The 15,840-nt window shown below is 34.6% G+C and overlaps 1 protein-coding gene across 1 annotated transcript in view; it reads left to right on the top strand.

Moving 5' to 3' along the window:
• Positions 1 to 15,840, top strand: part of LOC148947659 (jumonji, AT rich interactive domain protein 2-like) — a 62,730-nt gene that overhangs the window by 17,954 nt on the left and 28,936 nt on the right. The window contains 5 exon segments of the mRNA XM_089095971.1: positions 2,565 to 2,873; positions 4,231 to 4,437; positions 12,030 to 12,057; positions 12,060 to 12,189; positions 15,490 to 15,711. Coding sequence (XP_088952097.1) covers positions 2,565 to 2,873; positions 4,231 to 4,437; positions 12,030 to 12,057; positions 12,060 to 12,189; positions 15,490 to 15,711 — 896 coding nt within the window.

Genomic DNA, 15,840 nt, shown 5'->3' with positions numbered 1-15,840 from the left:
TTAAAGCAAAGACGGTATCCTATCAAGATAGTATCCATAGGGGGGTGGGCATAGGGAGTTATTATGTTTTGGTATTACATTGATTTTTTTTAGTGAAGGTAGTGGTGCGAAAAAGTTGAAAAGTTGACAAAAATTAACAAGATTTTCGTTAGCCGTGCCAGATATAGAACTTACATGGTTTTACCGTTCAAAGGAAAAGGGAGATATGCATCCAGTCCGTTTTTTTTTCTTATTGATGAAACGGGTTTAATTTGAAAACATTCATTCATAAGTACCAGGCAGAGTCACACTAAAACGAATTGGTGTAACGAAAGTGATATCGACATATCCACTTAACGTTGCGCTCGAGTGACACCGGCGCCTTTGGTCCAGCGCCCAAGTTAAATTTAAAGGCCAGGTCCCAATAAAAGCTTTCAATTAGGGAGGTCCAAGGAATAGTCTTTGAGAGTCTTATGACCTCAGAGTACTAGATGCTGCAATGTTCTTACGTATCTACAGTGGTTTAAAAAATTCAATCACCCCACAAATGATTACCAAAAATATGCACAAATATAACATGTAACATTTCGAATACTATAACACTTTTTTCAAAGCTTTGAAGAAAAGCAAAAAAGGCTAAATACCCCTAACTACGCTTGCAAGTCATTTTAAAAAGAAACTCTGGCGATTTCCATGGATATGACCATAGGAGAGGCTTTGAGCCTGGGTGGCAATCAAAGAGAAGTCTTTGGGTATTTTGACCACAGAAGTCTTATTGTTGCGATTTTTTTAAATTTGGTAATTTTTGTGAGCATTTGGAAATCAAAGCTTAAACTTAATAACTGATACTAAGTGTCCTAACATTTTGCTTGGATTAAAAGCGAAAAACTAGGATGAAACTCTCAACATCTTCCTGTACCTACTTCATTCTGCATATTATTTCATTTAATTACATTTAAAACGGAGGAGTTTTTAATTTTTTAAAATAAAATAGATAGCATTTAAACTGTATTCATACCAAATAAACCAGTAAGTGTTTTTTTTTCAATTGTAATAAAAGTATTCTTAAGTGAAGTGTTCACCATGTATTTTTCAATTTGATAAATTTACTCCTTTTAGATGCATTTTATAATTTTACTGATATTATGTATTTATCAATTTATAATTTGGAATGAATCCCCAAAAGAAAAAAACGAATAATCTCCAAAATAGCAGTCAAAATCAATAAAACAGCAGCACTTGAGCCTTAGCCTACATGGAATATATTATAAAAAGAATACAAGAAGTTTTAACATTCATTTTTTTAAATTTTACTTAAAAACAATTTTTTAATACAAGAAGTATTTTTAAGAATCCAAAAGAGCTAAAAAAAACAATAAATAAAAAAGTAGCCCATTTCAAATGTTTTAAAGGGGACACAACAGATATAGGAAAAGGGCATTATGAAAAAATCAAGCTTCTAAGATCAAGGTTATATTCAAAGTTATTACCCAGATAATTGACTAATTTTGTGTTACTTTATTTGAATTTTTTTCGGCAGTAATGCTTGATGAAAAAACTACTGGTTTTTATAATTATTTATGTTAAGAATACATTGCCAATAAATGCTTCAACTACACGTATTATGCAAGGGTTCTGAAACGCTACAGCCATTTCGTTTCTACCACATTTCTACTTCTCTTGATGAATAACGAAGCAGTTTCCTGCCAGCGACTTGTGAATTTTTGAACTCATGAATAGGCTCGAATCTGTTGTAAATTTAAGCTGTTATTTGAGAAAGTCTGATGAAAACATTACTTGCGGTCAACATTGGTCACGCCGGCGGCGCGCCGCCGACATCTGACTGGCGGCGCGGCGTGCTGTTGGTGGCCCCGCCGCCGCCGGTCTTCCCTTATCGGCGCGGCGCCGGGGTCTAACCTAGAGGGTGTATATGACCAAATTAAACCGTACTATTTGTATCAAGATTTCATTAGTTTGTAGTCTGTTGAAAATCGCTGAAAAAGTTTCTCCAGCATATAAATAGCAGGTCAAACTATAAATTCTTAAAGAAAAAACCGGAATAATTCAAGCTATTATTTTCTTTTTCCCTGACAAAAAAACTATGTCAATATAAAATGAACAGAAATTAATTAAAAAAACTTTTTCCACAAAATAAGTTTTTCAAGAAAAAGTAAAGAACTCCATTAAGCCCGAAAATGAGCAAAAATAGAATCAAATAAGCTACCAAGCATAAAACTCCCACAAATAGACATCAATAAAGAAATAAAACACAAACAGAACAGAAATCACAACAAATACCCGCTTCAAGCTCAAAACGAGTAGAAATTAACATGAGTATGGCTCAAAAACCCTATGCTCGGATGCTATGTTTATCCTCGTTTGGGTCCTATTTTTGATAGTTAAGTCAACTAAACGCGGGTTCTGAAAAGCTCTTGCCGTTGAAAAAATTTACAAGTCCAAACGGCAGCACATGAGATAAAAAATAACCTCATCAACTTTGGAAGAGAGTTTTGAAGCTGAGACCAAGTGTGCCTTCGCAATCTAACTCGATCGATGTTGCTGCGTGACAAAAATATTTTTCCTAGCTTTTCTCTGATGATCCTCCTCCAGTTTTAGCTACCTATATACATGAGATCCTCCGCCATGTGTCCGAGCGCTACCACCGGAAGAACTTCGTTATTGTTACACCTTCAGCTGTCGTGACCCACAGTCGTCTAATGAAACCTGGTAAAACCCCAGGAAACGGTGGGGTGCAAACTGACCACGTCCTATCCCCTACACAACTTCTTATACAATATTCTTCACTTTTATTTAAGGCTTGTATTGCTCAGCAACATGTTTCAACTACTCTTCCGGAACGTCTTGTTGCCCTACAGAAGGGCAAAAACCCAAAGGTCTGTGAATCGTACAGACCAATTACCCACAAGGTGCAACCATGAAGACAACCAGTTCGGATTCTGTGAAGGCTTGGGCGTGTAAAACGCACACGCAACTTTTGTGGCTGTTTTAGACCGTCATCGGATGCTGAAATAGAATCTGTATGTGTGTGCGATCAGAATTTCAAAGGCGTTGGATTCCATTATTCATTCACAGGCTGTTCTTTATCTGTTGAGAACTGGAGTAAACTCTTTTCTATACGGTGTCTAATGGAATTGGTATGGCAATACCCTCCATACGGGTGCAGCTAGGTATCCCGCTTAGCAATTCCATCACTGTTCGGAAAGGTGTGAAACAAGGCTCCGTGCTTAGTTTAAACTTTTTCAGCTATGTCATCTGAACCGTTACTAAAAATATTCCTCCATTCCTTATTCAGCCCTACATTGATGTCAGCCACCTCTGTTACACAGACGACATTCTTCTTCTACCAGACGATCACCAAGCTCTCCAAAATACAGTTAACTTAGCCTGCTCTATTCTCTATGAGATTAGATATGAGGTCTAACGTTCGTCTCAGCAACCTCCCGTAACTATCAATGTTGGCCCAGCAACTATTTCCGCATATATATCTCTTAAATATTTACGTCTTCCGTTTAGTTTAAATATTAAAACTTCTAAAACACTCGTTATCTCAGCATTGAAAGAAAAGCCTAGAAAATCGTTGGGGCTTCTTGCTGGATTTTAAGGCCAATTTCACAAATTAACCCTGAGCAGACTTTACAATTCATTTGCGCCCCACGTGTCTTCTTCTTGGTCCCTGTATGAAGTTTTTTGACACTATCTAAGCGGAAAAAAATTAATTCTATTTTCTTCCGTTTTTGAAAATATCTTCTGCAGTTGCCGCTTTGTACTCGCAACCGGTACATTTCAAATAGATATGGCGTGTGTTATATTTCTTCAAAAATGAACAGCATGTGGACAGGTTCTTCCGGTGTCTAGATAATACTCTCGACTTTCCATTTAACTATATTGCTCAGTTGTGTTGTCTAAGTAGCTGATATGTTATTTTTCTTGTGAGGTTTTTCTTGATACTGCTTTCATTTTTCTCTAATTTCCTATATTTTGTACTTCTCTTAGTGCATTTCATGCTTGTACAGTGGGTTGAATTAAATTATTATTGTTATTAAAACATGGTGCACTCTCTTGTGATGATCTGAAGATAACCAGACTCTGATTATAAAATTCCTCCTAAGAAATTTGACTTCAACTGTCCTTAGCATGACCCTACGCGAGTGGCCAGGTTTTACGGACACTGGACACTTATGTAAAATATGGTTTGAAGAATCTGTAATGTAATTTTAAATTATTTTTCAGGACCTTAAGAGGGTTGCTAAGAATGCAAGTGCACAACTAACCTACGATTCTGATACTTGCGAGACTATAGAGGGAAGGTTTTGGCGATTAGTTGAAACTCAACTTCAGCACACGTTTGTACTCATTGGGAGTGTCGACGCCGGAGAAACTGGTTGTGGTTTCCCCTCCTCGAAATCGCCTTTAGCTAAACATCCTTGGAACCCAAAAGTAAGTGTTATTTCAGTAGGTCGTTCAAACTGATAAGCTGGTCAACTTTCATTGTCTCCCATCGGGCACGAATGAACAAACATGGTAAATTTTACTGTATATCTTTTTCAAATTCAGTCAAGTCTAGCTTCAGTTGGACTAACTAACGTATCTGATCTTCCATTAGATAATTCAAGAACTTTTAATTTGTCAAAAAAAAAGTAAAAATTATAGCAAGAAACCCTAGCGCAAACAGAGTTTCTTCAAGAATTTCAATATCTTTATTCTGTAATGTAGTGACTATATTTTTGATATTTTTTTGCGTTTTATTTTAATTTTAACAGGAATATAAAGAAACTCCAGATTTATACTTTGGTGAATTGCTTGCCAATTTGATTTTCAAAAAATATATGAGACCCCTCATACATTATACTATAATACTTTATGTCCCGATGAGGTATAGATAGATATTTTTTTTACATATTTTTATTTTATTGCAAAACGAAAGCCTCTTTGGGCCAAGGCAAAAAAAAGAAAATACAAACACCTGCAGACAAAATTAAAACACATGATAATAACACACATAACGATAAAAACATATTGTAAATAACAGTAACAATTAAATAACATATGATTGCAAAAACAAATTAAATATAATATTACACATAATAGAATTTAATTATAGCATATTTTTAATTATATAAATCCCACATGTCAAGGTCTCACAAACCATCCAACCAACCCCGAACCCACGCTGCACACACGTAAAAATTCTTTTAAGCACTCACCCCCCCCCCTTACACCCCTGTATCGCGATTGTTCAGTACCCGAGGTATATATATTTCTCTTGTTCTTCATTTTAAATTCTATTTATATCCCAGAATTTAAACCCACCACTCACTAGTCATAAAAGTACACTAAACTAAGTCAGTGCAAAAATCCAGTAATTCAGTACAAATTGCCAGATCGTGAATCAGAGCCTTGACAGGTTATCCAGACATAGGTTCTCACCAAGGACCGTCCAGTACCCTTATCATCCCTCACTAGGTCCTCCTTTCTCCAAGTGCTAGGAAATTACCCCTCCCTGATATATACCACTTAATTTTTTTACTATTTAAACCCGCTTTAATATCTCCAGACCTCCTTCCCGGGCCGGTAAACGCCGAGGGTTGCCATTACCGCAACTTCATACTGCCGTTTCTGAATCTCCTTATCATCCAGAACACCCTTTTCTAATTTTGCTACATTTAACACTCACAGACCGACACGGGTCCCGTCAGTCCAAACTCATGATAAGCCATAACTATTTAAAATTGATCTCACCTGGGAAGCCCATGAACTTTTCATTTTATCCTGCAACGCCTCCAAATAAGCTGCATTTACTATACTATCTTGAATGCTGGTAGGTATGATCTTCTTGGTGAATTATTTTTAAGAAAACCCTGAATTAAGGCACACTGTGTGTTATCACACCTGACAGTACTTAATGCCTCGTTTATCTAGAAATACCTTTAAATTTTTGACAAATCAAGGTTAATAGAGCTATTGTGTTGATGGGCGACAATTTGTCTCCATGGGCTGAGGAGTTTTAAAAGTGATTTTACATTCACTTAAATAATATGATAATGTCAATTAAGTAAAATTAACAATATCTTAATTACTAAAGCTTAATTTTATATAATTAATTAAATAAATTAAACTTTATTTCAATATCTTAATATTTTTTGGCTCCTAAATATTGCCGCTGCACTTATATGATATTTTTTTCAAACAGTTTTCGGTAATGAACTGTAAGTAAGGATCGACACTTCTAAATATTAACAGTAATTCTAAAAGCGGAATTTGGATAAAAATAGATATATCAAAAGATTAGTATTATTATTCTTATTTTAAATATAAAATTTTGATTACGTTTATTCTTACATATTAAAGTCCTAGAGCCTGAAAAAAATTTACCTGAATTTTTAAAAAATTTTTAAACACCACATAAAAGTATTAAAATCTTAATGAAAATCACACCATCTGATTCAGTGTATGCGAAAACCCTACTGTAGTGGTTTCAAGCTCCTATCTGAAAAAATGTGGAATTTTGCCAGAAGAAAGATCACTGATGCGTGTTTGTTTATTTGTTTTTTTCCCCAGGGGTGATCGTATCGACCCAATGGTCCTAGGATATTATGAGAGGGCTTGTTCGAACGGAAATTAAGACGGAAGTGACCAAAAAGATTGGAGGGCAACCTGGCCCCCTCCCCCGCACCTTTTTTCTCAAAGCTGTCCGATCAAAATTTTGAGATAGCCATTTTGCTGATCATAGTTGAAAGGCCTAATCCCTATGCCTTTGGATATAGCTTGACCCCCCCCCCCCCCCCCCCCCCCCCGGGTAAAGTTATTTAAGTAATAATGTTTGCACATTTTATATAAATAGGTTTTTTTTTTTTTAATAAGTAATAAAGTTTCGAGGGGGGGGGAGAAATTGGGTCGTGGGGGTTTTCACAGGGATAAGGGGCGTGGGGGAGGGACAGTTGTAGGGGTTGAACTTGTCAGGGAAAATTATACGCTGAGGGAATCTGCCAGAATTCCTGTACAAAATTCTTTTTAAACGTCTTGCTTTCTCTTCTCCGTCTTGATTTTACGCGTGGAGTTGTTAAGGGTAATTATCAGGGGTAAACTTTCACCGGGATTGAATTGTCTAGAGGATATTTCCATGGGAGTGGCGTTCCTGCGTGGAGATGGGGACAGATTTCCTGGCATTACTTAAAAACGATCATAAATTAAATTAAAAAAACAAGTCTTTTCAACTGAAAGTAAGGAGCAACATTAAAACTTAAAACGCAAAGAAATTTTTAAGTGTCTGTAGGGGAGTGCCCCCGCATCGAGAACTCGCTCTTAGATGTCAATGTGTTTATTTATATGAAACAATATTACTCGTGTTCTCATTAAAAGACGCTTGTGATTCTGGCGTCTTTCTTGAGTACGTGGTAAAAAATTCATTATTGAGTTTAAAGAGCTTGGTATTTAGGAGGAGACTAACCCAAACAAAAAATTAAAAAATTCGTGACTTTTTAAGTTTTAATGTTGCTCCTTACTTTCAGTTTAAAAACTTTTTTTTTTATTTAGTTTCCACTATTGAACTGTTTCAGTATTTCATCATCTTAAGATATTTTATTTCTAGGATTTTATTTTGAATTTTTAGATTGTTGAAAGTATTCTATTGAATTTGAAGGAAACAATTTATGCCAAACAAGGAATAGCTTGCCTTCTGATTAATAGCTTATTCAGTCTCGAACTTTATTTTTATAAGTTGTTTTATGGTATGGCAGCTGTTCGTTGACAACTGAGCATGTGGATTTTGGAATTCGGAAGTTTCAAGCTACCTCCCCCCTCCCCCCCATGTCAATCCACCTACCAGGTCCCATAGTGTGCACGGGCCCCCCTAAGTCAAAAACTCAATTTGGTTTATGTTTTACAGTTGTACCTTTTTAGAACTTCCTCACAAACCCATACCTAAATAGAAATAAAAAACTTGTTTCTGTGATTAAAAAATTAAAAAAATAAATTTGAAAAATTCATTTTGATTTTTGAATTGTGTAATTTTGAACACATAACCCCAAACCCGAAAGACAATAAGCCTAACAACTAATATTTTGTGCCCGTGCCCCCAACTTTAAAAAAAATTTACACTTTGGTCTTATTGTGATCATTTTTCGCTCATTAAGGTCACTTTGACTAAGGAAGTTATGCCTAAGGAAGTTATGATTGCCGTTTTCAAAATTGTTCAAGAAAAGCTCATATAAACAATGATGAAGATCACTCTGCTTTTGCTTCATACTGCCTTTTCAGCACTGCCTTTCCATCTTATATATATATATATTAATTAAAAAAACTTTTTCCACAAAATAAGTTTTTCCAAGAAAAGTAAAGAACTCCATTAAACAAAAATGAGCAAAAATAAAATCAAATAATCTACCAAGCGTGAAACTACCACAAATCAGCATCGATAAATAAATGAAACCCAAAACGAACAGAAGTTAAAATAATTAACAAAGTCAAACTCAAAACGAGCAGAAATTAACATAAGTTGGGGGCAAAACCCCTATACCTTCTCAAGGCCAGAAAAAAAATTGCACTTTACTGAAAAATAAAAAATAATATGCATTGTAATTTTAAAATAAATATATTTAATTTTATTAAACAATTATTTTATAATTTTTATTTTATTAATGTTATAAAAGTAAAAACATTTATATTTTTTAATTAAATTGAAATTTGTGTTCGGGCCTTGGGAAGGCATAGGGGTTTTGAGCCCAACTTATGTTAATTTCTGCTCGTTTTGAGTTTGACTCGGTTATTTATTGTAATTTCTGTAATTTCTGAGTGTCCTCCTCAAAAACATAATTTTCTATCTGGAAATCAACTACGCTGAACAAAATGGCTATCTCAAAATTTTGATCGGATGTGTTTGAGGGAATGATGGGCGTGGGGGGGGACTAGTTGCCCTCCAATCACTTTCGACTATTAAAAAAGGCATTAGCCACTCCAATTTCCAAACGAATGAGCTCTTTTCGAAGTTTCTACGACAACTCCTTCGATACGAAGTGCCCGGGTATGGAGAAAAAAAAAAAAAAAACACATTGTTCCCACATCGTTCTTTACTTAGGCAGCGCTAGCGCGCAGCCTATGATATACTACATATATATATATATATATATATATATATATATATATATATATATATATATACATATATATATATATAATTTGATTGAGTCCTATTGTCATTACCTAACGAAGGTTCTGCCAAGAATGACAAAAAGGTTATTGATTTATATTGTTTGAAACGATTAAAAACTGTAATAATTCCTTATTACAATATTTGCTCTTTTTGCAGCTCGTCTTGTTTGCCGTTTGGGTATGGGTACATTTTGATTGGCTACTGATTTTACTGGCTACTGATTTAATTAAATTTGGGCATACACAGGGTATACTTACCCAAGTCTCTATTTAAGAATTTGTTATTATTTAGATATTAATTTCAAGGGCTTCACGGACAATTCATTTAATTCCTAGGGCATTGCTAATTGGAATCGTTTGGTCAAATAGTACAGAATTGTCGGGGTTATCAAAAACTTAATTACTTAAAGCTGAATCTCAAGATATTGAATTAATATCAGAATTCAATACTTTTGTTGTGCTTTTGGTTTTGTTGTTAATGTTTTCCTAAGTTTTGGTTTGTTCTATCAACGTAATTATTTCTACAGTTGTACTCTATTGGATACGCCCCTCTTATGCGAGAAACTGGGGTTTTGTCTTTACTGGAGTTAAGGGGATTCATAACAGTTGAGTTGCTTTAAAATAACAGGCAATTTCTTTAAACTAACGCTTTTTAGTTTTGTAATAATTTTCGTAACGTAAGGGAGGTAAACAGTATTTGTGGGCTTCTTAAAATCCTCTACAGATATGAGACTTTTGACTTCAAGAGAATGCCTGTTTAACCTCTGGGTAATAACGGTATTAATGAGAGGGATAGAGTAACCATTTCTAAAATGTATGTCTCTACCAAATTCCTTTTGAATATATGGCTCAGAACAGATATTAAGCACTTGATATACAAGATCTATTACCACGCCTCTTTTAACTTGAGGAGGATGGTTAGGCTTAAAGTAAATGCATCTTTTATTTTGTGTAGGAACTCTAAAATCGAGCTTATCGATACTAAGTATGATCAATACATCTAGGAACTGTATTGTGCGTTCTTTTTCTCTTTCTATTGTCATTTGGGGTTTCGTATCATTAGTGCTAAGATGAAAACCTTTGAAAACCATGAAAACCTTTCTGCTCATTTTCCCTATAATTTCACGCTGGCCTGGGATCACTCATGAAACTTCCTCAAAACAAACGATTAAGAAAATTAGAATTAGGTGCCCAACTGTCAATATATTCGTCGTGAATGTTTGCAAGCAAACCTGACAAGAGGGGCTCCCATACGAAAACTTTATTTATTGGTAATAAGAACCTCGAAACTAAAAATTGTGTGGAATATTTGTTATATAATTGAAGCAAACTCATTAGAACATCAGTGTCTAGCCCAATAAGGGGCGGATCTGGATCGAAATTTTGGAGGAGGCCCAATGTGACTAGGGTGCCAATCAGCAAAATCTTGGGGGGGGGGAGCAATGTGACAAAGGTGCCAATAATTGACCAATTTATTCTAAAATGAATAATAAAAAAGGGGAAAAACAGGATAAGAAGGCGCCAGAAAAAATCTGGGAGGGGGGGTGGCCCCCTAGATCCTGATTGCCAACTCGTCGACTGGATGATAATTGTTTTCGACTTTATGTTGTAATACGTGTTCCGTTTCTGAAACATCGATGCTTGTGTACATGTAAGTCACGTCAAAGATGCTTAATATTAAAGTTTCAGAAAAATTGATGCTTTTTAGTTAGTGCATTTAGTGATTATTTTTGATGAATCTGTACGAAGTTTATTTAGCTTTCTTCTGTCGTATGAATTTTTTGTTTTGTTATTTGTAAAGCCTATTAGTTATGCAAGATCTCACTGTATCAGAGTTTGAGATGGCAGCGCTACATCAGTGGAAAGAAGATTCTGAAGTCGCTATCAAGACTGTAAAGGGAGCCCGTTTTGGCAAATAAGATAGTTTGGTCCTCATTCTCATACTTTTTCTTCAATGAAGTCGATTTTTATAGATGAAAGGTTGACAATGGCTGGTCCAGGAGTGACCTTAGGAACGGAAATTGGGTCGATCATTTGGGTTTCATATTTCAACCTTGTAAATCTTTCAGTAAGCCTCTCTTTTGACTAATTAAAATTACGGTGAAACAAATTTCTCTCCATTCTAATAGTATGTGGAAAATCATCCCTGGACAAATTATATGACAATTAACTTTTAAAAGATTTTCTTTCTGAAGCAATTACGTGTCTCCTGTGGGTTTGGTTCTTAATGATATGATATGATTCTTTTAGCTCTAATGTATGTGCGAATTATGATTCTTGCAAAGTGTCAAAGTTTAATCGTGCCTTAAGGACTTAGGAAAGATTTTGTCTTTTCTTCAACTTTCCAAACATAAGTTAACTTTTCTTTATGTTTTTCCTTTCGTTTTTTTTCTTTTTTCTTACTCTGCTTATTTTTTGCATGATTGTAAGTGGTGAAAATAAACTAACATTATCTTAACATGGACAAAAGAATTCAAGATTAGGTTGCTTCGGAACTTAGGCAGCTAAGGTTTGAAACTGGATCTTGTCCTGCCTGGGGGACATCGAATGGGAGAACGTCGGGATGTTTTTCATTTTGTAGCAGTCATTTGCCGAAAAGAGCAAAAATTGTAGAAACTTTTTCTTTTCATCGCTCTTTCGTTGTGTATATCTCAGTAGAGAAGTGAGGAAGCTTCCACAAGTTTTCTCCTCTCTGCATTACGCAAAACACACTACTAGATACAAACAACCTGAGCTTGGCTAGCGTGGAATACAATTAGACTATTACTAAAAATACAATTGTAACTTTTCTTGTTATCTGTTTTATAGATAATCTGTAATTGTTTTCCTCGTTCCCTAATTTATAAAATATTTATGTGGTTAATTATACCAAATAATTATAGGTTTTGACAAATAGCAGTGAATCTGTTTTATGTCAAGAATAATTGGTGTAACTGCAACAATTTTGCATTTCGGAATGGTGTTTAGTGCTTGTTGCTGGTTCCGTGATCCACACGGGCTTCCTTGGAGTGAATTCAGGCACTCAGGCTCACCTCGTGTATGGTAAGCCTTTACTATGCTTTATAGACCTTAGCTTTGTTATATTCTATTTTTAACTTTCTTCCAATCCTGTTAATCTAGAGAAAACTTTTGTCGTATGTCATTAGACATTCATTTTCAGTTTGGGATTTGGGATTTTTCATATTAATCGAAGAGTTTATATTTCCAGATACCCATGCCTGCAAATAAATATTGAGACACCAGAGAAGCCATCTGTCCAGGGGGAAGAATATACATGATTAGTTATATTAATGATCTGTCACAGGTCTTTGGGTATGAGCCGTGTAAATAAAATCTATCGAACACGTACATAATGAAGACAACTTGTGTCAAAACAAAACCAAGTGTACTTGATCCTATGTTGATTCGACTCTGTCAGATTCTTTCATTACAGACAAATGTGGCATTTTATTGCTAAAAAAAAAGAAATAAACAAAACAAAAGACAATATAAGCAAATCTAGGTTTCAGACAATAAGCGTTTTAACCAAGTCATCTATCATATTTGATTAAGATATGTTTGGTTTCTTTGTGATTTCAAGGGGGTTTATTAGTGGGGAACATTGATGGCAAAGATGGAGTTATTGTTAGAAGCTTATGGAATTACTTATTTTTGTAGCATGTAGTAAGGTTGCCTGACTTCTAAAAAAAAAAAATTTAAGCCTTAAAGGTTTATTTCAAAGAACTATAGCTTCGCTAATTAGCTCTTTGGAATTAAGTTGTCTACAACCTCTGCTTAATTTATTTCATGTTTGGTTTGTATTTTGGGGGTTTATTGTTCAGTAAATGGTTTCTGTTCAGTAGCAATGTAGATTCTCCCTTTGGGATTTTAAATTTGAAAAGAAAAGCCTTAAAAGCGTCTAAAATCGGTGTTCGTCTTTTACAATAATCTTGGCAGAAATGCTTTAAATTTTTAACGGTGCCAATAATAGACCTTTGGAAATCCGACTATTATTCCTCCCTCCCCCCTGTCCCCCTGTCTCTAATCTTAAAAGATTGATATATAGTTGTAGTTAATATCTCTTTATATTCATTTTTTTAAGTGTAAACACTTGAAAGGCTTTAAGAGCTTAACAAAGTTGTCAAAGCTGTCGGAATGCCGCTCCTGATGCGGTATGTTTCTTTGCTTGGGTAAATTGTTTATTTGCTAGAATCGACAGAAATAAAAACAAAACATGAGTTGTTCCATGTCTTACTAAAAATAGTCTAAATGCTATATTTTTTTTATATATTTTTGCATATTGTGTTGTTGAATGGAAACAAAAATACCTCAATGATGCTGGATTTTCGGCTGTAGTCTGTTAGTTGGATGAAGTTTTTAACGTAAAACTATGGTGAACTTAGAGACAGGATTTAATATGTCCAATGTTCAAGCTATAAGCATGAACCTTTCTTTCAACTGTACAATGAAAGAAGAATTTTTCTATAGAACCTGATGTTTCAGTAAAGGAGAAAAACTTTAGTTATTAAATTAGATCCTTCACAAACCTACTTGATTTTCCGCTTTATTTAGCTTGCTGTCTAAACTAGTCACACAATTTTACAGGCCAAAATTTTCACTAACCTTTGCTTTCTACTGGTGCGATTTTTTTGCCGCAAAACCGCTCACGAATAGCGGATGCAGAAAAATTGCAAAAATGTGCACACAGAAACGGTCCACTACAGCCGTTGAAGCACAAAGATATAAAGACATTTAAAAAGCATATATATAGGAATAGCCTAAATCAAGTTCTAGAAGCCAAGGGCTAACCTATATTAGCCTAAACTACCTACGCCTAAATGAAAAATATAAGTCTCAACTCTTTGGCTCATTTCCCTGAAAATATCCCCCCAGAGCTCGCCTATTAAAATTTTGTATTAAAAGGACAGGGCCCTATGATGTTTGTCAATTATTAATGGAATACTTTTGATAAAAATGTTTAATTTCTCAGTTACTTTAAAGTTATTGCTCAGCACAGTTTTAAGTTCAAAATAAAGTAGGCTATTTTCAACGGCTTATTATAACTATTTCAACGCACCCGTTGAACCTATGTAACGCAGAAACTTGCTGCAAAAAACGGAGAAAATTTGACGGGTCACGCAAAAACTGCCGTTTTTGCGTGAGCTCGCATCAGTGGGAACCCCTTGTCCCTTGATTACAGACATTTTGAAGTCGTAAATAAATGGTTTTTTACTGATATGTTTAAAAGGGAGAAAAGTTGAGCTTTAAGCTTTAATTTACGTGATTCATAAATTTAGAAAAAACAACGGAAAGAATTATATTGTTTTTCAGCCGCAACTGATAGTATGTACTTTATGTAACGAATTTGAAGGACAAATAATGTGCTATATCTTGGCAAACTCTTATTTTGAACAAGTTTTCCCGTTATATCAAATTTTATTTGGATATTTGCAACGTTTAAAGTGCAAACTCCTGCTAATAGCCGAAAAAAAAACAGGTCGTTAAATTGTAGGGTGTTTTTTGTGCATGTAGCATAATAAATTGTCCAGTAAGAAGTTTTGAGTTTATCATATTGCTGAGTGTTATCTCTTGTTTTCTTTTTTAATTGGGTAGAGTGGCGGTCTTTAGCTGGTATTTGTAACGTTTATAAATAGTTTCATTTAATTTCATAGGCATATGTACCTTCTATACCTTCGCACAATCTCTTAAAACTTTTCTATAAAAAAAAATAAAAAAAAATTATCGGCATTAGATTTTCGGTGGTTATTTAAAATGTTTTAAATATTTGTACTATTTCATTGAATTGCTGAAAGATAACAGTACCTAACGTTTACCATTTTTCTTGATATTTTTGACAGGGCAAGATAAATGCTCATAAGGAGCTACAATATATTTCTCTCAAATGTAATAACTTTGGGAAAGACATAACAGTAGAAATTCTGTATGCCCATTTTTTTACTATTTGTTTTATGCCTATTTTTTACTATTGCTTTGCAGTTTTTCCTTTTTTATATTCATTTATAAATTGTATACAGAAGAATGTAACAGCCTTTTTCTTAGAGAAATTCACATGCTGTTTTACGATCTAAACAATATCTATTTTTAAACCCACTTTTCGGCGTATAAGAAAAAATGGAGCTTGTCTTATAGTCGGAATCATCTCATATTTGATCTATTATGGTTAGGAAGAATGTTGCGAACACGGTCTCCTGTTATTTACTAGTATGTTTTAAGGTTAGTTAGAACATACAGAGTAATATGAATCATTTTTGCAGAACCCATTAAAGCGATATTATCATTATTAATGGATGACCTACAATGTCTGTATGAATTCTTTTAAATAAAGTTCTTTTTTTACTATAGGTATGGTCTGTCAGTCGATCAGGAGCCGGCTTTCCGAAGTGCTGTTCAAAAGCTTTGGCCAGGTTTTATACAAAATAAACGGGTTTGGTTGCCCTCTGACGCCGTCATGATCTCACCGCGTGCACTTCATGAGAAGGGTATTCGTCTTTCAAGAACTGTTCAAAATCCCGGGGAATTCATTGTTGTGTGTCCTCGAGCATTTACAAACTCAATATCCACAGGGTAACCATTGCCTTTTTTTGTCTTTTACAATTATTTTTTATTTTATTTTATATGATATGTTTTTCAATATTTTCTGCTTTAACGACAAATTTCTTTTGAGGACTTCCGTTCTTTGTTGATGCAGACACC

This window comes from Artemia sp. Qi Xiang Cuo, chromosome 10 (genome assembly GCF_049724085.1).
Source record: "Artemia sp. Qi Xiang Cuo chromosome 10, ASM4972408v1, whole genome shotgun sequence".
In the NCBI taxonomy this organism is placed as follows: domain Eukaryota; kingdom Metazoa; phylum Arthropoda; class Branchiopoda; order Anostraca; family Artemiidae; genus Artemia; species Artemia sp. Qi Xiang Cuo.
This window is presented reverse-complemented; position numbering and strand designations above follow the sequence as displayed.